Raw genomic sequence first — 23,617 nt, 5'->3', positions numbered from 1 at the left:
AGCAATTTTAACATTTCAGCGCTCCTGGCTTTCATTATGGAAAAACAATATATAGGCAGCACCCAACCATCCAAGTTAGACATGTCGTTGTCCCTCTGTCTCCAGGAACAGCAATAGAAGTGTGAAGAGAAGGCACCCAGCACAGTCTTCAGTATTTTAAAGGGAAGGTCCAAGCAAAAAAAAAAAATGAGTTTCACTTACCTGGGGCTTCTACCAGCCCCATGCAGCCATCCTGTGCCCTCGTAGTCACTCACTGCTGCTCCAGTCCCCCGCTGGCAGCTTTCTGACCTCGGAGGTCAGGGCCACATTGCATACATTTTTATGCATTCCAGCTAGTGCAGGAACAAAAATGTATGCGTTGCACCACTAACGCGTAAAAATGTATGTGTTAATGTTCCTGCACTAGCGGGAATGTGTAAAAATGTACGCAATTCGGCCCTGACCTCCGAGGTCAGAAAGCTGCCAGTGGGAGACTGGAGCAGCAGTGAGTGACTACGAGGGCACAGGATGGCTGCATGGGGCTGGTAGAAGCCCCAGGTAAGTGAAACTCATTTTTTTTTTTGCTTGGACCTTCCCTTTAACAAATCTATAAGCAGCAAGATAATTGGCTCTTGGGTGCATACAAAAAACTATCTTTATTATATCAAATATATAATCAAATCATTTTATAGATTTGATATAATAAAGATAGTTTTGTGTATGCACCCAAGAGCCAATTTCCTTTCTGCTTATATATTTGTTAAATTTGTTGGCATGGTGCATACTTGAAACAGTGTATACTTGTAGGCGTATATTTAGTAATATTCATTGGTTTCTGGCTATCCCACTGCATGATTTTCATTTTTTAGTGGTGTTATACTTCAGTATTTTAAAGCTATTTTATAAAGGCATAAGTGATGATACAACAAATAGGGCAAGCAGAGATGACTCTCTTTATCACGCTAATATGCCCTCTAAATAGATACAATCAAACCAGGGTGCTCCATAACGGAGCCAATCAGAGTGGTCAGGATGCCCTGTTGCCAGCCAATCCCGAGGGGGGGGGGGGGGAGTTAAACAGATTTTACTCGCCTGGGGCTTCCTCCAGCTCTCAATCTCAGTCCCTTGATGGAGCCCCGGTCCTCTGCCATGTTCCACTGGCTGCCTGTAAAGATCTCAACTCTGCGCCTACGCAAGCATTCGTGCCAATACGTCCATGTAATCTGATGTGCACTGGCGCGTTTGACAAGATCTTGTCATAACTGGAAGGAATAATTGTAAGAATAAAATGGTGAGCTTCTGATAGGCACTGACAGGGAGGTAAGTAATATTAATTTGCAGGTACATCATGTGTTTATTTTAATAATTTTATATGGTTCAAGTTCACTTAAATATGTAGCTGATGCCCACCAGAGAAGTATCAATTATTCAGAAAAGAAAAAAAAATGTTCTCCCATAATGGGCTAAAAATACACAACTTTATTTTATTACTAAACACTCAAAGTACAATAATCCCCAAATATAAGAGAAAACATGGTGGAACGGCAGATTTCAGCTGCAAATCACGAAAAGCCATGTATAAGTGTTTGTGACCTTTTAAGGAAGAAACATTTGTTTTTAAACTAGAAGTGTAAGATAAATTATACTGTTGCTAAATTTTTAGTTAAATAGTGCTCTTGGTACAGTGGAAGCTTCTCATGTCCTGATTCCAAGTAATCTGTTAATTCATTTGGCATGATGTAGGGTTGGGCACAGATAGTCTGGAAGACTGTCCTGTTCAGAGATCTAATAGTAGCTGCTCTCTTTCCAAGGAAAGTAGTTAAATGTGTTCAGCAATTGCATTTACTGTATCTCCAGTTTGATTGCACTGCAGTCCTTGTGTGAAAATGTTTTTTTTTCCTTTTCTGGTGTGTGCAGGGTGCCTCTGCTTTATTTGACATGATTGAGTATTATGAGTCAGCAACGCATCTCAACATTTCCTTTAACAAGCACATCGGCACGCGGGGGTGGCAGGCGGCCGCTCACATGATGCGTAAGGTAAGCGCTGTTCTGACATCATTCTGATTCCTCAATATTGGAAAACTGAAAAGTACTTTATGTAGGCTTAAATGAAAAAGAAAAACATTTGTTTAGGATAGTAAAATCATTCACGTCTAGTGAATTAATGAAGAGGACCTTTCTCCACATATACACTGATCAGACAAAACATTAAGACCACCTGTCTGAATTGTTTAGGTTCACCTTGCAGTGTCAGTTATATTCACAAAGGGGCCCTCGGGTGGGTAAAATTAACTGAGAGGGCCCCCCTAAACCCCCCTACCCTCCAGGTAAGCAGCATCAGTGGTCTTTTATTACTGACAAATTCCATTAGGGCCCCTGAGTCGGCTGCTGGGCTCCACCAGTTCTCCCCACATCTTTATTGTGATCTCCGGGGTTTCTGCAGAGTTTTCAGCAGCGTAGTGACTCACCTTTCCTTGCTGGCATGCTCCTCTATTAGTCCGTGCACTCCCGATTTTATCTTTACAGAAGCACCTCTCCTCTGTGACCTGGCGCATGGTATTATGTAATAACATGCTGTTCGGTCACTGAGAAGATGCAGCCAGCAGGGATGAAGACTGGAACACATGGACTAACGGAGGAATGCACTGGCCAGGACAGGTGAGTTGTTGTGCTGCTGAAAACTCTGCAGGTTACCAAAATAAAGTTGGGTGGATACCTGGAGGTCCCAACAACTGCCCTAGTGCCAGCTTCTGCTGATTGCATCATTACACGCGACCAGCACTAGGGAAGCTGTAAGAGAGAGGAGAGGCCTCTTGATTGCCACTGGAGCTGGTGGATGAGGTGAGAGACATGCTGCTGATGGATGAGGTGAGAGACATGCTGCTGCTGCTGCTGCTGCTTTTATCCGTACATGGGGTAGCGGAGGAGGACACGGTATAATACAGGGAGTCCCTGACATTGCAGCGGCTCGTATCTGTGGGCGTTTGTAAGTTGGCAACTCCCTGTATTTAGAATGTAGGACGCAGCGACTTTTTCTTCCCATTTTGGGGGGGAGAAAAAGTGTTTTATATTCTGAAAAATAAGGTAACCTACTAGCAATGTTTATGGATTGTAGAATGAAACCAATGTAAACCTAAGGAGACCTTTAAACTTTAGGCAGTGTCCTGACTGGGATTTGATCCTGGCACTACAGAATATAAGGGTGGAGGCCACTCAGCCACCATACTGCCCACTTCCACACAGTGTACTCTAGTGCTCACAAAGCGTTTTATTTAAGAGCTCAAATCATACAAAACAATGGACTACAAACAGATGATAAAATAATTCTGGCTTAAGTAGATCAGTTATCACAATTTACACACCTTCTTCTCTAAAGAGGAGTATGTTGTATTTAGAGTTTCACCATCAGCCACACTTAAAAGTTCCCATCCACTCCTAACACACTTCAAATGCTATGCTTGCCAGTGTGACCTGTGAAGAGACAGATGCTTTGAAGTGTAAGGTGTGTCAGAGCTTTTAAACCGGGCTGTAAATAAAATTGTACACACCACTGCAGTTCACTCCCTGCTTTTAGGAACCTGCAGAGCATACAGAAAGGCTTCTATAATGAAAGGTTTGTGTAGATGCCTTCAGGTGAAGCAGTTGAATGTTGCATATTATGACCTATACACAGTGCCATTCAGGTAATGTGAGGGTTTAGTGAAGAGTGGGTTTGTTTCGGGTTACATTTAGCATTGGCTGAAATATTGGCTTGTGTTAAAGGACACATTTTACCACAACGCAATAATTTAAAAAAAAAAAATCTACTTACCCGGGGCTTCCTCCAGCCCCTGGCAGCTGATATGTCCCTCACCGCAGCTCCGATGTTCTGGGATCCCCTCCGTTGGAGATGCTGACCCCGCCAGGTCATCATCTGCTGTACCTGCGCGAGTGCGCGGCTGCGCTGCTCACGATCATGCTCACGATCATGCTCACGATCATGCTCACGATCATGCTCACGATCATGCTCACATGATTTGGAGCCTTCTGCGCAGCTGCTGTAGTTCTGCAGCTGCGCGAAACGCTCCAGGCCACATGAGCACGAATTTGAGCAACGTGGCTGTGCAAGCGCAGCAGATGCCGACCTGGCGAGGTCAGCATCTCCAACGCAGGGGATCCCGGGACACCGGAGCTGCGGTGAGGGACATGTCGGTTGCCAGGGGCTGGAGGAAGCCCCAGGTAAGTGGATCTTTTTTTTCTTTTAAATTGCTCGGAACTGTCCTTTAAAGTGCGTACACCCCTGTGATATGTCGTCTGTTGGGAATCAGGACCCGATCCCCTTGGGTGACCTCTCTGGGTGGCCCAGTACAGATGTGTCAGCTGTGTAGCTGACAACACGTTCTGTGGCGCGTGCGTGATGTCATGCGGAGGAGTATGACATCATGCTTTCCTGAAAGAAGTTGGCCGCCCATCAGGTGAGTACATCCGCCAGGCAGATTGCTCACAGTTTGGAGCTTGGGGGGCTGCCATATAAAGGCTTGATAATCTGCTGAGTGGGTCATTATCGGCCGCCTCAGCCAACTTTAGTCAAGAATGTGTATGAGCCTTTAGATAGATGGGAGTTAGTTTTAGGATTAGTATCAAGAGTTGAAGCAGATCTCCACTCATTAGTGCTAAATTTACCCTTAAAGAAAAAAAACTCAGGCACCTCTCCCTGAAAGCAAACCTGAAGCGAAAATAAACTCATGAGATAATGAACTGTATGTGTAGTACAGCTAAGAAATAGAACATTAGTAGCAAAGAGTCCCATGTTTTTCAGTACAGAAATAGTTAGAAAAAAATAATCGATACAAAAAATAGCTTTTCTGAGCTCTTCGACCCACTGGGTTGAATACAGTCCTGTTTTTTCAAGCACTTTAACAGCTAAGAAACAGTGAGAGACAGCTTGAGATAAGGTTTTACTGCAGGAAAGTTCAAAGGGTAATTATTTCTGCTTTGTTTTATAGCTTGAAACGCAGTGTGTGGTTTCTAAACTGCAAATATGACAGAATGATGCAATGTTATAAAAAAAAAAGCTATACAACTGAAAATAAAAATATGAGACTCTTTGCTACTAATGTTATTTTCCTTATCCGTACTACACATACAATTCATTATATCAAAAGGCTCTGGTAAAATGAAACCTGCGCTGGGTAGGGAGAGAAAATGAGATACTTACCGCTTCTGTCGTTCCCTGCCGTCAGCCGCCAGTATTCTCCTATTCCTCCCGGTGCTAAGTGATTAGCATCTGACGCTTGCTATTCAGTGGAGCACAGACGCTAGGAAGGAGGAGGCGGGGGAATGTGCGTACTTTTGTCCATTATTATGCGCAGGGCAGAAGCGAAGATAATCCAGGTAAAAGGTCAGCCAGGACACCGGGAGGAATAGAAGACCAGCGGCTGACGGCGGGGAACGACCGTAACGGTAAGTATCTAATTTTCTCTCCCTACCCAGTGCAGGTTTCATTTTACCAGAGCATTTTGGCTTCTGATATCCTTTAAGCCTCCCTACTGTCCCCAAAGCTCCTCTTCTGTAATGTGAAGCTCTCTTTTTCCCTAAGCTCCATATTGATCTCTTTGTCAATGCAGCTGGCTACTGATTCAAGGTGACCACTGCATCCTGACCACTCAAGTAATAGGAACTATGAGAAGATTATTGGAAGTAACCTTGATTCACAGGACTGCTACCATCTTACCTTGCCCATAGCTCCATGCTACAAAGTGTTGGCATGAGCGGCCTACTAGAGAGGCATCAGAGTCCAGGCACCTAGGACAGTGATCTGCAAACTTGACTCTCCAGCTGTTAAGGAACTACTAAGAGTTAAAGGGAAATATAATGTTTTTGTCCTGAAGGTAATTTGACAAAAACACATTATACGTGTGTTCCCAAGTCAGTATTAGGCTAGGTTCCCACTACAGTGCGTTCACAGCATATCCTGAGTGGATATGATGTGCCCCCATCGCTGTGACCGGTGAGATGTTCACACTCACCATTGTTGTGCATCGGGTCCGCCAACGTCACCATCGCTGCCTCCATTCTGGTCCTACATCTGTGCTGGCATGGTTGCTGGACTCGGACAAGTGCTCACCATGGACCAATGAGAATCCTTCCTGGTGCTAGGGAGGATTCCCATTGGTCTTTTGCGATCCATAGAAGCCCTATGCGTCTGTTGGGGCTCTGAGCTGTATGCTGAGTTTGTCCCTGATCCCAGCAAGTTGGAAGTCACAGAAGACAGAGGAGTAGATCCAGAATGGAGGGGGTAAACAGACTACTGTGAACTGTGCATTCCCATCGGCTTGCATGGATTTCATGAGCATCCGCAGCATCTGCAGTCTCTGGAACAAATGTCTGTTGGGAACGTGTGTTTTGCTCCTGCTCCATTTTTCCTCAAGTGTGAAGCTGTTATTATTTATTGTATTTATAAAACGCCAACATATTATCCAGCGCTGCACAATAGGTAAATGGGAGAACATACAAGGTAAGACATACAAGGAGTTCACAACAAAACAAGATCATGCCAATGTCTTTCATAACATTAGTTTAGTGTCTTTGGTCAAAATAGAGACTGTTCTAGTCCACAGGAAGGGTGACTGACAGTGAGATTGCTTAATCAAGCTGGAAACACAAGGGAGGAGGGCCCTGCCAGAGGCTTACAATCTAAAGGGTGGGGGTAGAAACAATTAGGTGTAAAGTTAGACTCCGTGTTTGTGTTGAGGCTATTTGCAGAGGTGATGGGTATTAACTATTTCCGGCCCTTGCCGATTGAAATCTGCGCCCTGTTTTGATTGCTATCTGGCTGCCAGGGCGTAGTTTTCAATTCACCGCTGCTGCGTGCATCCGCCATTTTCGTCGCTCCCGCCAACCTCGCTGCTAAATCCCCGCCGTCTCCTGCCGCAGCTCATTCGGCTCTGAAGTCTCTATAACTGCAGAGTTCCTATGAGCGGGGTCAGGAGCCAATTTCATTGGCTCCTGGCCCTGTCCTTCAATGTAGCCAACTCCCATTGGCTTACATTAGAGGGCAGGGCCTGGAGCCAATGAAAGCGGCTTCTGGCCGGCTCACAGGTTTTCTGCCGTCATAGAGATGGCAGAGTGAGTGGCCCAGGTTCCCGACGTGTGGTGGTGACGGTATGTGCGGCTATTCGTCGGAATTCTGACGTTTCTGTACCAGCAGTGTCTGGTCCTTATAGGGGCTAGTACTTAAGTGGTTAAGCAATGTCAGGCTCACATTACTTTCATTGAATGGAAAGGGGTTTTCAGGATAATAGATATGCTGCACCATACACCACTGCAGTTGCTAGATGGTTAGTGTGGCACAGTCATCTGATGCCAGCAATATGTAGCTGCTAGGAATCAAGAGAACCTTCTACCTAGATGACTACCATCACTGCCAAGATGATATCTCTAAAGACTGAAAGTACATTGCTTTTAGAGTGAAAACCAAACCTTGTAATGTCTGAATCCTATTATTTGACAGACAAACTGTCTCCAGTACCTGGATGCCCGCAATACCCCTCTGCTGGATCACTCGGCTCCTTTTGTAGCCCGAGCTCTCCGCATTAGTAGCAGCTTAACCGTCCTTCACCTAGAAAACACCACCCTGTCGGGAAGACCGCTTATGTTACTAGGTGAGTGCCCCCTTGTGGCTTATTGCTGAACATACACTCCAACACTATTCAGCTGTGTTACCATCCATGTAGTGCTATCACTAGTAGAGAGCAGATTTGACTTTGGGTGGCTGGAGTCAGTCTGCACACTTCTTTGTATATTAGTGCTACTAGTATAAAGAAATAACTTATTCGTTTTGGCTCAAGGCTTAGAGGCTGCACATGTGGCAGAAATGATATCCTTTATCTCTGGATTTGCAGAATGTAATTTTGATGTCATTACCATTTGCATAGCTATAAAGCAAAACTATTTGCCAAAATATAGCAATTAAAGTACAGTTTTGCATAGAAAATGTTAGTGCCTTTCAAAACAAGTTACAGTGGTTTGCAAAAGTATTCGGCCCCCTTGAAGTTTTCCACATTTTGTCACATTACTGCCACAAACATGAATCAATTTTATTGGAATTCCACGTGAAAGACCAATACAAAGTGGTGTACATGTGAGAAGTGGAACGAAAATCATACATGATTCCCAACATTTAAAAAAAAAAAAAAAAATAACTGCAAAGTGGGGTGTGCGTAATTATTCAGCCCCCTGAATCAATACTTTGTAGAACCACCTTTTGCTGCCACCTTTTGCTGAAAAGCAGTTTTCAGATCTTGCCACAGATTCTCGATTGGATTTAGATCTGGACCGTGACTGGCCCATTCTAACACATGGATATGCTTTGTTTTAAACCATTTCATTGTTGCCCTGGCTTTATGTTTAGGGTCGTTGTCCTGCTGGAAGGTGAACCTTCGCCCCAGTCTCAAGTCTTTTGCAGACTCCAAGAGGTTTTCTTCCAAGATTGCCCTGCATTTGGCTCCATCCATCTTCCCATCAACTCTGACCATCTTCCCTGTCCCTGCTGAAGAGAAGCACCCCCAGAGCATGATGCTGCCACCATCATATTTGACAGTGGGGATGGTGTGTTCAGACTCCAGAGTGATGTTCAGTGTTAGTTTTCGGCCATACTTAGCGTTTTGCATTTTGGCCAAAAAGTTACATTTTGGTCTGACCAGAGCGCCTTCTTGCTGTGTCCCCCAAATGGCTTGTGGCAAACTGCAAACAGGACTTCTGATGCTTTTCTGTTAACAATGGCTTTCTTCTTGCCACTCTTCCATAAAGGCCAACTTTGTGCAGTGCACGACTAACAGTTGTCCTATGGACAGATTCCCCCACCTGAGCTGTAGATCTCTACAGCTCGTCTAGAGTCACCATGGGCCTCTTGACTGCATTTCTGATCAGCGCTCTCCTTCTTTAGCCTGTGAGTTTAGGTGGACGGCCTTGTCTTGGTAGGTTTACAGTTGTGCCATACTCCTTTCATTTCTGAATGATCACTTGAACAGTGCTCCGTGGTATGTTCAAGGCTTTGGAAATCTTTTTGTAGCCTAAGCCTGCTTTAAATTTCTCAATAACTTTATCCCTGACCTGGTGTGTTCTTTAGACTTCATGGTGTTATTGCTCCCAATATTCTCTTAGACAACCTCTGAGGCCGTCACAGAGCAGCTGTATTTGTACTGACATTAAATTACACTCCGGTGCACTCTATTTAGTCATTAGCACTCTTCAGGCAATGTCTTTGGGCAACTGACTGCACTCAGACCAAAGGGGGCTGAATAATTACGCACACCCCACTTTGCAGTTATTTATTTGTAAAAAAAATGCTTGGAATCGTATGATTTTTGTTCCACTTCTCACGTGTACACCACTTTGTATTGGTCTTTCACATGGAATTCCAATAAAATTGATTCATGTTTGTGGCAGTAATATGACAAAATGTGGAAAACTTCAAGGGGGCCGAATACTTTTGCAAACCACTGTATATGAATTCCTGTATTTTTATGAAAGATTTACAGCCCTTTCTCTTCTACCCAGCCTTTCAGAGCATGTCCTGTGTACATGTCCCTGCAATGTATTTTGCAAATGTGTAAGGCCCAGACTGCCAGCATGTCTTTGCCTGGCTTATCACGGCTGGGTGGAAGAGATGGGCAGTGGTCTCATCTTGTGATGTGAATGTCTCTTGAATTACAGCTATTTATACTTCATTTTGTAGGTTCATCAATGCTGTCTGTACAGTAGAGTTTAGTACCATCATCAGTAAAAGCAAGAGGCTTTGAATCTCGACACCAGCATTTATTGGCTAACTTAAACAAGAGTAAGCTTTCGGCTATTCTGCCTTCATCAGACTCTGATACTGTATGCTGAAAAGTTGTTAAAGCACACAGCTATATACATGCTACATCAATTTCTTCAAATTTTATGAGGTTGATGATGATATTTAATGTTATTATTTTTTAGCCTAGACAAATTGCATCCATTCTACTTGTAGTTAACTCTTCAACTTGGAATGAATGATGCTTCTGTGCCAGGCAGAGTCTCAGTTATGTGAAGATTGAGTAAACAAAAGGTCTTATCTATTTGTCATAAATCAGTTAACATCCTCTCAAGACACTATTTAGATGTCTTGTTTCAGTTAAGGCATTGTAATAACAAATTTATGTTTCCAAGAAAATGCATGTATCCCCTTTTAATGTTACATGTATATAGCTGCGTGCTAGAACAACTTTTCAGCATACAGGATTGGAGTCTGCTGAAGGCGGAGTAGCTGAAAGCTTACTCCTTGTTTGTTTAAAGAGAGTCTGAAGCCTCAAAAATTGCCTGTTTTTAATTAGCCAGACCTCTTCAGCATTATTGCCATAGCTGAAACGCCGCATTCCTGCAGCAACACCAGGCCTTAATCTACCTGAAATCCCCAGGGAAAATTTCGGGGCTCCTTCCTGTTAGAGGCAGAGCTTTGTGCAGTTGCTCTGCCTCTAGTCGTGTCAAGGCCTAGTTTTGCTGCCGGAATGCGGCGTTTTAGCTATGGCATTAATGCTGAAGAGGTCTGGCTAATAAAGAGTTAATTTTTGAGGCTTCAGACTCTCTTTAAGTTGGTCAAGAAATGGTATCATCCTGATTCAAAACTTCTTGCTTTTACTGTCAGTACAGGTATTCCTTATCTCCCACCATTGCCTCTTCAGCAGTGTTGGGATGAGTGCGTGTGTTTGTACTCAGTAGTACACTTCCTGCTCATTTTCCTCCTCCCCTCCATGGGAAAGTACATTTCGCTAGATAAAGAATCAAGCAGGTGTACTTAGTAGAGAGATTTCTGGACTTAATTGTTCTTCATGCATTAACTTTTACTATATCAAATATCAGTGATTACAAGGAACCAGCATTTCGTGCACACTTACTCCCAGGATTCTACGTACTCACCAGGCTTTATGATCCTATGAGCAAGCACCCATAATGAAATGTAAAGTTTATTATAATGCAAGTAATGAATCCCTCTATATAAAGCACTGCACCAATGTAGGCCAAGTATCATAAACTTTATCTAATCAAAAAAACTATAAACACATAAAATCTAAATGAAATAGCCACACAATGTATTTTCAGACAAGTATATAAATCTCCCTTATATAATTTATCTAATAAGCCGTAGTGAATAAACAACTGTTAAATAGCTACACTTACAGCGAAGGAACAAAGTGCTCATTATAATTGTAGTGCTGTAATATAATTGTAATTGTAGGTTTATTGTAGCTGAGATAGAAGAACAGCAAAAGATCCCTCAAAAACCCAGTGTCCAAAGTTAGAGCTTGATGTGCCATGTAATAAGTGAAAATTATTTGATCCCCTATCAAAAGATGACTTGGTACATGGTGGCAAATCCCTTGATGGCAATCATAGAGGTTAGACATTTCTTGTAGTTGACCACCAGGTTTTCAGGTGGGTATGGTGTTCTTAGGATCATTGGCATCATCTCAACTCTCTTGGAGGAGGAGGAATAATGCCTATGCTGGGCATACACGGCGCGATCGTTATCAATTGAGCCGCTGATGGCTCGATTGATAATATTCAACCTGTCCGATCACCGCGGCGGATCGATTCTGCGCTTGATCCCCGCGGGCGGACAATGGAAGAAATGAGCGGCTGATAAGGAACTGCCCGAGGGGACGAGCGGGAATCTATGCCCGCGCGGATGAGCGGGGACGTGCCGGCATCGAGCCAGCGGCTCAATTCCGGCACATAAACGCACCGCGTATGCCTAGCATTAGAGCTCAATTTTTATCTTGTCTGACCACAACACTTTCGCCCAGTTGTTCTCTGGAGCATTCAGACGTGCATTGGCAAAGTGCAGACTGCCTGTACATGTGCTATCTTGAGCAGGGAGATGTTGAGGGCTCTGTAAGATTTGTTTTCTTGTAGCTTTGAGAGATGCCATAACAACAAAAAGACCCTCTGACTGGTCATTCCTTTGTCAAAGGGCAAACAAGCAAAATCAGCAGGGTATCAAATACAACATTCCCTCACTGAACAGGCTGAACCTAGGTTCATTATGCCTAAGTAGTGAGAAAAGTGCAGATTGCTTAAGATATATAAACCAATTTATAATAAAATGCCATATATATGTTACAGCCAGAACCTGAAATCTGGCCACTTTGGGTTCTGCCCGGCCAAAATGCGAAGTGGCCGTGTTATAGTGGCCAATTTCGGAAACCAATTCATTCTGGCGGCTCCGGCTCCGGCTCCTTCACCCCTGCCTCCCACCCTCCTCTCACCAGTCACACCTCTGGCAGCCAGGAGTCGAGTATCTCTACCCACCCTCCATTTCCCCCCAAGCACACACAGGTTGTTCATGACTGCAGGGAAGCACCACAAGGAGCAAGCAGCAGGAACAATGCAGACATTGCTTCTGCCAGTACCCTCTCTAAAGTGCTCACCTATACGAATGAAAGTGGTGGCACGAACCCCTGCTTCTTGCGGTACTTTCCCACAGTTAGGAACGTAGTAGAAGGAGCTCCAGCAGCCAGGACAGGTCACCAGTATCGGGCGAAAGTAGATGTGAGTGACGTAAGAGCGGCCACTGTCAGTCCAGCTAAGTGCGCTGCTTGGGTTTCACCTCCTGTCCCAGCTGCGGCTATCCCTCACTTCCTCCTCAGCTCCTCCCTCCAGCCTCCTCCTCCGCTCCACTCTTGCCTCTTCCCCCTCTCCATCCCTCTTGCTCTCCTCCAGCACCGGCTGCTGCCTGCCATCCTCTCTCCCTCCGTCTCTATCCGGCCAGGCTCCACTCGCCACCCCTGCACACCCGGAACTCCATGACCGCAGCATGATGACCGAGATTGCCACCGCCTCCTTCTCCAAAAGCCTGCAGATTTGCGTTTTTGACATTGGCCGCTGTAACATAGCCACTTCACATTTTGGCCGGACAGAATCCAAAGTGGCCAGACTTCGGGTTCTGGCCGTAACATATATAACAAATAGTGCAAATACTTCTTTACAAAGCTATTTTTTTATTCATTTATTTTATTATAATTTTTTACTTTATTAATGTTCTTCAAAGTCAGCCCCCTTTATGAGGGTCAGGTGCAACACACAACCCACATTGAAACATAAACTGGGAGCTTGATGTGGTCTTTTCAGTGCAAAATGTAATCCCTTGTGTCTGAGGAAGAGCAGAAAAAGAAAATAAATATGGTGTTTCAACAATATGCACATATCACACAGTGTGTAAGTGCAAGTGTCCCTTGAAAATGATAACCTGGAAGTGTCTATGGCAGTGATGGCTAACCTTAGCACTTCAGCTGTGACAAAACTACAAATCCCAACATGCCTCTTCTCTTCCCCGAGTTATGCTTAGAGCTGGCAGACTATTGCAATGTCTCATGGGACTTGCAGTTCCACCACAGTTGGAGTGCCAAGGTTAGCCATCACTGATCTAGAAGTATAAATAGTGGTATGTCCCATTACAACATGGTGTAAGAGCAAGTTACAAGCATGGACAAATTTGTTGTTACCCCTTATCCGTAAGTTGAGCCCAAAATTTGTCATTGAAACAATTTGAAAGTGCCAAAAATGATCAGACTTTAGTTCAGAACTTTGATCAAGAGAATATTTCAAATAAAATAAAAATGGCATAAAGAAAAATAATGTGGCCTTTAACCTTATATTGTCTGAGGAAAATGCACACGCTTTTCACACACAATTTTTTTATCGGCGTTGAAACATGCTCTCTTTTCGACAGTGGCTAATTTTATTGTTAATAGGAAAACGTGTTGTATTGTAGATTATGATGTGGATTACTCTCTCCTTTGTTTTCTGCAGTCCATTTTCACTGTGCAACACCCAATAATACCAAACGTCAAAGTGACTGCTATTTTCCATTTAGCACACACTAGATTATCACCGGGTTTACTGTAACGTGTGTAAATTTAACGTTTTCTTTACATGCTTGCTTTGTTTGCTCACCAGTAGACAAAGACAAGACAAATAACATTTATATTGCGCTTTTCTCCTTGCGGACTCAAAGCGCCAGAGCAGAGCAGCAGCCACTAGGGCGCGCTCTATTGGCAGTAGCAGTGTAAGGGAGACTTGCCAAAGGTCTCCTACTGAATCGGTGCTGGCTTACTGAACAGGCAGAGCCGAGATTTGAACCCTGGTCTCCTGTGTCAAAGGCAGAGCCCTTAACCATTACACCATCAGCCAACTGCCAAAGTAACAGCATGGAAGTGCCCAGGACTCTCGAGACAGCTAATTTCGGCGGAGAGCTGCGCCGATGATTTGGGCACCACCATAGGCTGTAATGAGAATTTTGTCTATAGTGGTGCTCAGTGACTAATTTGGGCTCCAGTGATTGCCAGGGTTCAAATTAGAAATAAAATGAGTTAATTCTGCCGCCGGCAATAGCCGATGCACGAATTATGTGTGTTCACCCCTTTTCTGCCGAGTTACTACAGCTCACCCAGGTAATTGCATTAACACCATCTCAGCAGGTGCAGGGTGAGTAGGCTTTCAGCTTCACCCTGTGCTGAAATTTGGTTGTTGCGAATGTAACCACCTCCTGACTGCCTCACGCCGATGGACTGTGGGAGAGAGGCGCTTCCAGGACCGCCTAATGCCAGTCTGTGCCGAAGTCCTGGGGGAGAGACAAGCAGGGAACGAATGCTCGCGCGCTCATTCCCTAGAGCTGTAAACAGCGGGGATCCGTTATCAGCCTGCCAGCCGCGATCGGCAAATAAACATTTGTACAGCTGCTGCGATCTAGTACAGCGCTGTACAGGGGACAGCCCTGTCACTTAACTGTCCCTCTGGCTTACAATCAAATCCCTCTCATAGACTGATGCCTATGAGAGTGAAGTGTAGTGTACAGTTCTCAGTCTAGGGCCAATTTAAAGGGGTGAATAAAAGGAATAGGGTTTTATTTATTTATTTTTTAAAAGATCATCTTTGATTAATAGAAAAAAAATAAACATCGCAGCAGCAATCAGAACCCACCAGAACGAACTCTGTTAAAGCGGAATATAACCCTGCATTTCAACTTTGCTCTAAAACATTATTTACAGTATATTATATGGAACCAGCATTTTTTTTTTTACTAGACCAGCATTGGAAGGGTTACACAGAGCTTTAAAGTTCCTGGAGAGAGCTGCAGACGTATCTGAAGCTTACATAGATACATTTTGTTTACATACATGTATCTAAGTGTGGAATGTGACTCACTCTCTGACTGAGAAGGAGCTGGAGGACAGCCAAAGAGTGTGTAACATTTCTCACTTGTTACATTCTATTTAGTTAAATGTATCTATCTGAACTTCTGCATATCTCTCCACGAACTTTAAACCTCTGTGTTTAACCCTTCCAATGCTGGTCTAGTAAAAAAAAATGCTGGTTGCATATAATATGCTGTAAATAATGTTTTAGAGCAAAGTTGAAATGCAGGGTTATATTCCGCTTTAAAGAGACTCTGAAGCGAGAATAAATCTCGCTTCAGAGCTTATAGTTAGCAGGGGCATGTGTGCCCCTGATAAAACGCCTTTTAGCGCGGCTAAACGGGGGTCCCTTACCGCCCGAAATCCCCTCCGTGCAGCCGGGGATCTCTTCCGGATTGAGGCAGGGCTAACCGCCGCAGCCCTGCCCCACGCGCGTCTGTCAGCGCTTATCTCCGCCTCTCCCCCGCCCCTCTCAGTCTTCCTTCGCTGAGAGGGGCGGGGGAGAGGCGGCGATGCGCCGCTGATAGACGCGACTAGAGGCAGGGCTGCAGCCGTTAGCCCTGCCTCTAGGAGCAGCAAAATCTATGACCAATTTGATCGTTGATTTTGAGGGAGGGGGGCGGGGTTTGGGGGTGAAGGGACCCCCGTTTAGCTGTGGGATAGTGAGCTATGACCTCTGAAGCGAGAATTATTCTCGCTTCAGTGTCTCTTTAATGGGAAGAAAATGAGGTAGACTTCATTTGGGTGCTAAGTCGGATGGCCGTGCAATAAACCGGTAAAGCTGCACTGAATTGTGAAAAATCGCCTGGTCACTAGGGGGGGGGGGGTGGTATAAACCTGTGGTCCTCAAGAGGTTACATGTATGCAGGACACTTGCTGTTGTGTGATCACTTTTTAGAGTACATCAAGCACATTTTCAATGAGCAAAAGGGTACCAACAAATTTGTCCACATCTTGAAAGATTAATCTGCTATGAACTGTCTTTGAGCTGTAACTTTCTCCATAGCGGCCGGTCTTGCTTTTTAAATCTTGTATGGCAGGCTCAGTGGTCTCATTGTCTTGTATGCTGTTCCAGCTACTGCACTGAAGATGAACATAGTGTTACGAGAACTATATCTTGCTGACAATCGCCTCAATAGCCTGCAAGATTCAGCTCAGCTGGGAAACGTATTAAAGTTCAACAGTTGTATACAGATCCTGGACCTGCGGAACAACCACATAATGGACTCAGGTGAGTTTCTGACTTTACATGTTGTTATGGCCACATTAGTCACATTAGAGTACTTGTCTAACAGCTTGTTTTTTTATGAAGCAGTTACTAGGGAAGTATAGCACTCCAAGCTGAATACTAGACTTGGTTGTAATTACAGCTGTGTATGGATGTTGTTTCTTTGCCACAGTAATTAGGTTTATTCAGTCTAACATTGTCAATGTTTTTGTTATAAACAATTAAATCTTATCTCATAAAATGCTATCTTTGCTTTTCCTTCTACTCACTAATATGGTGCCCTTGGTTTTTTTTCATAAACCCATTGGCAGGTCTAGCGTACATCTGTGAAGGACTGAAGGAGCAGCGCCAGGGATTGGTCACATTGGTGCTCTGGAACAATCAGCTGACTCATGCCGGCATGGTCTACATGAGCATGTGCTTGGTGAGATGCAGGCGGTACAGGGAAGAAAGGGTTTTTGGGTGGGAGGGGTCATTTTTTTTTTTTTTTTCCAACCATCATTTCTGCTCTTAGTGACGATCTTCAATTAACACTGTAAATTTCTTTCTCTATCTTAGCCTCACACTCAGACTTTAGAGACGTTAAACCTCGGTCACAATGCTGTAGGCAACGAGGGTGTCCGGCATTTAAAGAATGGTCTGATTGGAAATCGCAGTGTGCTCCGGCTTGGCTTGGCATCTGCCAAACTCACTTGTGAAGGTGAGGGGTTTTCTTTCCAACTCTGAAACTTGAACAAGTCTTTTGAGATGGCTTTGTGTGCGTCATGTGATCACTTTGCAGAAATATGTCAAGCTGCTCTTGCGGAAGTGTAGTAAGTGCTTTGAAAAGTAGTACAAGCAGACAAGAAAACTCATGACTGCAACAAGGACACATTTAGTCACCTGCTACCTGCTAATGAAATGAAAGGTACTTGCGTATTATCACACCATCCGAACTTTGCAGCCTATTGTTGAAATTCAATGTACTCTCCTGGTAACGAACAAAGCATTGTTGGAAAGCTAAGAGTGTTGACTTCTGTTTGCACCTAGGGGTCAGTGTGATACACTGTTCATGAGCTTGGGTTGGGGTTGAAGGTGAGGTGTCCTTCACCTGTTTGCAGAGAACGTGTTTAGAGGAGGACATGATTGTTACACTCACCATGGCGGCCATCTGCAGCGTTCCCGGAGATTCTCGCGTGTGCGCACGCGCAGGGGCTCATTGGCATGACTCTGTTTGTTTTCTGCGCGGCGCGCTGCGTTGCGCGTGCAATAGTTTGTGCGCGTGAGCCGCGGGGCGCGTGTGCGCGCGCGCAAAGGGTTGCGCGTGTTCTGCGCATGCGCAGGGTGTTAATTTTGGCGCCAATCTAGAGTATATAAGCAGCACTGCCCTTAGATGCAGTGCTGCTCGTTCTGACAGCTTGTCTACCTGTTGGTGAACCGTGTTCCTGTTTACTTGATCCTGATCTTCCGTTGTGACCTTGGCCTGTGGCCCCGACTACTGCTTGATCTCTGCCTGCCCCGACATCGGTTCTGTCTACTGGATATTCTCTGTCTGCTGCCTGCCCCGACCCCTGGCTTGTGACCCCGACCACCGTTGATCTCTGCCTACCCCGACCACTGGCTTGTGACCCCGACTTCAGCGATACTCCGCCTGTCTTGGAACTCCAGCCTTCGTCTGACCAAGTCTACTCCACAATCAGTGTCACCTGTTCTCCCGACCACTCGCTGAGGCAATCCCAGTAGTGACCTGGTAGGGCACTAGGCAGCTAAGTTCCACATCCCCCTCCTGGGGTTGTGGTCCTGCACTCCCCTCAAGGGGGTGTGGGTGAAGACCCGTGGTCACCTAGACTCCACTACTGGGTAACGCCTCTTCCTTCGTGGAAGGGTCAACAGGGACTGAAGAGAATCGTAACAATGATGATCAGCAATGCACCCGGAAGGTGGTCTTCCTCCTCAGCATTAATCTGTGTCTTCACAAGTCTGAAATGTCCAGTATCGCTCATTACAGTGGAAGAAGGAGCAGCGCAGCTATGCACCCTCATCTCCTCTCTCTTCGAGTCGCCCCTGGAGACTTGATTGGCCTAACTTTGCTCTCTGCAGCCAAGTGCAGGGGACAACCTTCCTTCAAAACCCCCTAACTTGTGAAGGTGGCATCGCACCAACTTGGGACCTGATGCAACAGAAGGACGGGATTCCACTTTCCAAAAATGGTTGGATCATGCCAGGGAAGTAAACAAAATTTTAACAGGAGGCTGCCAAACTTGGTTGACGAGATAATACGTAAGTACCAAGTTGAAATAACGAACATTTAAACATTCTTCATGCAGTAATTCATTAAAATTAAATAAATCTGAAGTAAAATGAATACAGTGGCTGCATTCCTACTGAAGTATTTTAATTGCTCGGTTGCAGTTGTTCTTGTTCCTGCACAGCCTCATTATCCTTCACAAACTCCCATCAAGGGCTCCCAGCATATGTGCCAGCTGTGTTTGATGCCTCTTGTGTAAAATCTGCATTGAAGCCAATGTACAAGTGCATTTTTATGCCAACGTATTTGAGGGCTTGCATATAAATACTGCATGCGGCATCAGGTAAGCGATAAACAATGAGCCATGCATTCCAACACAGCCAAAAGACTCCACTGAAATGATGGAGAGGTTTGTGTCATTATTGCCTTGTCTTTTGTGCTTTTCTGGTGTTACTCTCATAATTCACTGCACAGGATTTACTTGCATATCTGAAGGTTTTAATTGCAAAAGGAACAAAATACTAAGCCAGAACATATCAATGGTGAGGGGAAGGAGCGAACAAGCCCCCACAAGTGCAGCCACGTGTGTCCCCCCCCCCCCCCCCCCATTCCTTCCCCCTTCCGAGTTATAGTTATGCAGTGGTCGCAAAATTTTGAGCACCACTGCAAGTGTGTATCTCCCTAGTACAGGTTTAAGAGAGGAACTCCAGTGAGAATGATGTAGTTAAAAAAGTGCTTCATTTTTACAATAATTATGTATAAATGATTTAGTCAGTGTTTGCCCATTGTAAAATATTTTAAATCCCTGATTTATATTCTGACATTTATTACATGGTGACATTTTTTCTGCTGGCAAGTGATGTAGCTGCTGCTTGCTGTTTTGGCAGTTGGAAACAGCTGTAAACAGCTATTTCCCACAATGTAACAGGGTTCACAGACCGGAAACTGCCAGAAGTACCTCGGTACTCAGAGCTTCTTGCGGGAGGGGTTTCACCACAATATCAGTCATACAGCGCCCCCTGATGGTCTGTTTGTGAAAAGGAATAGATTTCTCATGTAAAAGGGGGCATCAGCTACTGATTGGGATAAAGTTCAATTCTTGATCGGAGTTTCTCTTTAAACTTGTTTATTGCAGTGCAGTTCCTCCATGACTGGGGTAGATATAAGCATGCTCTGGTGATCACTGCATTTGTGGTTTCACCCAGAGGTAGACTTTAAAGTAAATGTATCCTATGTGTTAATTATTTAATCAATATCAGGATTACTGCTTTAACTTGTGGATAATTTGGGTTTAGGGATTAAATATGCAGCCTTTTCCTGGTATTTAGTGACCCAGGTGAGATCCACATTTATAATCTTGGTGCTGCAAATGCACAGTGCTAAACCCACTGACACCTAGATTGATCTTTGCCAGGAACAGTGTTTGTCAGCTACACTAACAGTGTCTCCTGTTTAGGTGCTGTGGCTGTAGCGGAATTTGTGGCGGAGTCTCCGCGGCTTCTTCGTCTTGACCTTCGGGAGAATGAGATCAAGACCGGAGGTTTGATGGCTCTGTCCTTGGCTCTGCGTGTGAACCAGTCATTGCTCAGGTTGGATTTGGACAGGGAACCAAAGAAAGAAGCGGTAAGTGTTGGTATAACCTAATGTTTCATATTTCTTACATTTTAATTTCTTAAAATGTGTACATGCAAAACGGGCGTAGGGGAAATTTAGGCACCATAATTATCCGTTAGTATAATATCGGTTAAATTACCAATATTTGATTATTGGACAGTGGTAATTCATATTAGTAAATTCTTGGTAATCCTTACTGACATTTTACTAACACTAAACCTAACCCTATTCTCACATGAGCCCTCACTTTACCAAAGCCCAACCCTAACCAACCCCCACCAATGCTAAACGTAACTACCCAACTCCAATGCCTGACTTTAAAGGGAACCTTAACTGTAAAAAAAAAAAAAAAATAGTTTCTTACCTGGGGCATCTACCAGCCCCCTGCAGCCATCCTGTGCCCTCGCAGTCACTCATGGCTCCTCTGGTCCCCCGCTGCCAGCTAGTTTCGTTTTTGCCGACTGGGAGTCGGCCGGCCACCATGCGTACGTTTTTACGCATCCCTTCTGGTGCAGGAAGCTATTGCAGACATCAACAATCATTTTTCTGGAGGCAAATTGAGTAGGGCACTTCTGTGAATGAGCCCCAAATTCACCCCTCTGACATCTTCCAGGCCTCTTTTCCAAGGGCGGCTGAATTGCTCATTTGTCGAGCAGTTCAGCCTGACTGCCACCAGCTACAAGCTCCAGTTGACTGCAATTGCATGCAGCCAAATAGCAGTGTTTGGCAACTTCACATAATTGATACCCAGTGACGTTACCCAGTGGTAATAAACGGTCTCATGTCGCATCTGAGGATAGGAACTACCATGTAGGGGGGCCTGTCCACTGCCTGTGCCAAGGCTAGCAAACGCCAGGCTGGTGAACTGGAGCAGCTCACAGTCAGTGAATTGCCTTTAGCTGCTCGTGGGAAAAAGGCCTTAGTCAATTCTTTTCCTGTGACCTCATGGGATATGAGCAGTTACAGTGGCTGGATAGTGTAATGGTTAAGGGCTCTGCCTCTGACACAGGAGACCTGGGTTCGAATCTCGGCTCTGCCTGTTCAGTAAGCCAGCACCTATTCAGTAGGAGACCTTGGGCAAGACTCCCTAACACTGCTACTGCCTATAGAGCGCGTCCTAGTGGCTGCAGCTCTGGCGCTTTGAGTCCGCCAGGAGAAAAGCGTGATATAAATGTTCTGTGTTTGTTTGTTTGTTACAGATCCATGATTGAAAATCACACCTAGTCACCTCCTTTGTATAGATATCTGCATCCACTTGATTCAATTCAGCTGACTCAGAAGAGCTGTGAATGCTGTATTTTCTGCTCCTGATCATCTGGTCTTTGCTCATATTGACTGTGTGCTCTGCTCCTACATGACTGGTGAACCAAAACACCTGACCTTTGCAATCTCTGCTTTTACTGTGTGCTCAATAGATAAAGGAAGCCTTATTTTTGATCGATCGCAAATCGATTGGCCAATCGATTTGCAGCCGATTTCGATTTATTTCAATCGATCTGACATGTTGGAAAAATTTGGCTTATCTGTGGAGATGGCTTATCAATTTGCATTGGACCTAATTGGAATCTGATGGCAACAAAATGCCATCAGATCAATTTTCAATAGATTTCATACTGAAATTTATTGGAAATTTGTTCCTAGTAAAAAATGTTTTTAAACACATCAGATAGATTAGAAAATCTACTGCTAATCTAACGAGTGTATGGCACCTTTATTGTATGTAGGTATCTCTTAAAGCGACACTGAAGCGGAAAAAAAATTATGATATGATTTGTATGTGTAGCACAGCTAAGAAATAAAACATTAAGATCAGATACATCAGTGTAATTGGTTCCAGTACAGCAAGAGTTAAGAAACTCCAGTTATCTCTATGCAAAAAAGCCATTAATCTCTAGACTTGAAAGTCGTGGAGAGGGCTGTCTTCTGACTTTTATTATCTCAACTGTAAGTGAACAGTTTTCTTTTTATCTGCTAGAGGAGAGGTCATTAGTTCACAGACTGCTCTGAAAGAATCATTTTGAATGCTGAGTATTGTGTAATCTGCACATAATATAGAATGATGCAATGTTAGAAAACACACTATATACCTGAAAATAAAAATATGAGAATATTTTCTTTGCTGCTAATCTTCTAGTAATTATTCATAGTATACAACCAATTCATTATATCATATATTTTTTTTCGCTTCAGTGTCTCTTTAAGAGGTAAGGAGTAATATAGATGTCACCACAAGGAGGAGCTATAATATAGATTCTTATTTTTTTTTTTTTAGTTTCTGTATATAGTAATAAAGGAAGTTCTTGACCACTGCTGCATCCATGAGCTTATTTTTAATCCTTGAAGTGCATTTCTAGTTGCATCACTATGTGGAAAAAAACCTATGTCCATAATTTTTTTTTTCTTTTATTTATTTTTTTCAATATACCTTGACCCAAACTTTATTTAGACCCAGGAAAAGCCACAATGGTTTTTTTCCCCCGTGAATGGATTAAGTAGAAAAAAAGTGTGTGTGTGTGTGTGTGTGTGTGTGTGTGTGTGTGTGTGTGTGTGTGTGTGTGTGTGTGTGTGTGTGTGTGTGTGCGTGCGTGCGTGCGTGCGTGCGTGCGTGCGTGCGTGCGTGCGTGCGTGCGTGCGTGCGTGCGTGCGTGCGTGCGTGCGTTATCCAAGCCCCCTCTTGCATGCAAATATAGGATTTATAACTACTCCCTGTAGTAAGATAATCCTCCTCTTTACCACTGCAATGACAAATTATACAACAACGTAAATTATATCCAATTTTACATAAATTACCCTGGTTTCAGCATCAGAAACACTTCTTATATGTATATATTGGTGTGTAACCCCAGCCTCCTAGAGATGTTTAGCCCAAGCTGTTATGCAGCCGTCTGCCCCAGAACTATCTGGGAGACCAGGTGTTGTTTCTGCTCACTTTGGAATACACACAAAAAAAAATCTGCATTGATGCTCCTTACCAGCAGTAAAGATGTCTCCATCTGTAACAGAATCTCTTTGAACACACACGCACACTCACTCTTTGTCAAGCCTTTATATTTGCCCTTGGATGTATTTATGCATGGTAATTTGATTGCCTCTCTTCCAAAGTAGATTAACCCATTTCATTTCATTTTAAGTGAGATCTTCAATCTCTTTGATTTGATTTAAACCCCCTTTTAACAACTGTCCTGTAATTTCTCCAAATACTATATTCTATATTCCTTTTGAGGCCTTACAAGTTATTTATACAGGGGCAGAAGTGTATTCACAGAAAAAAAGGATGGCTTTTAAATTTGCCAGACCTATTTTACTTAGAATTTGTCTATAGTGTGTCCTGAAATTAAGTTTCTTTCCTTTCTCATGTCTGATTTTTTTTTT

At 44.0% G+C, this 23,617-nt stretch overlaps 1 protein-coding gene across 3 annotated transcripts in view; it reads left to right on the top strand.

The window, feature by feature from the left end:
* Nucleotides 1–23,617, top strand: part of PPP1R37 (protein phosphatase 1 regulatory subunit 37) — a 93,936-nt gene that overhangs the window by 54,041 nt on the left and 16,278 nt on the right. For all 3 annotated transcript variants that reach the window (XM_068250879.1, XM_068250877.1, XM_068250878.1), the window contains 6 exons: nucleotides 1,897–2,016; nucleotides 7,472–7,622; nucleotides 16,252–16,407; nucleotides 16,716–16,828; nucleotides 16,963–17,104; nucleotides 20,088–20,254. In XM_068250879.1, the coding sequence (XP_068106980.1) occupies nucleotides 1,897–2,016; nucleotides 7,472–7,622; nucleotides 16,252–16,407; nucleotides 16,716–16,828; nucleotides 16,963–17,104; nucleotides 20,088–20,254 (849 nt within the window). The remainder of the gene's footprint in view (nucleotides 1–1,896; nucleotides 2,017–7,471; nucleotides 7,623–16,251; nucleotides 16,408–16,715; nucleotides 16,829–16,962; nucleotides 17,105–20,087; nucleotides 20,255–23,617) is intronic.

Source organism: Hyperolius riggenbachi, chromosome 8 (assembly GCF_040937935.1).
Source record: "Hyperolius riggenbachi isolate aHypRig1 chromosome 8, aHypRig1.pri, whole genome shotgun sequence".
In the NCBI taxonomy this organism is placed as follows: Eukaryota; Metazoa; Chordata; class Amphibia; order Anura; family Hyperoliidae; genus Hyperolius; species Hyperolius riggenbachi.
This window is presented reverse-complemented; position numbering and strand designations above follow the sequence as displayed.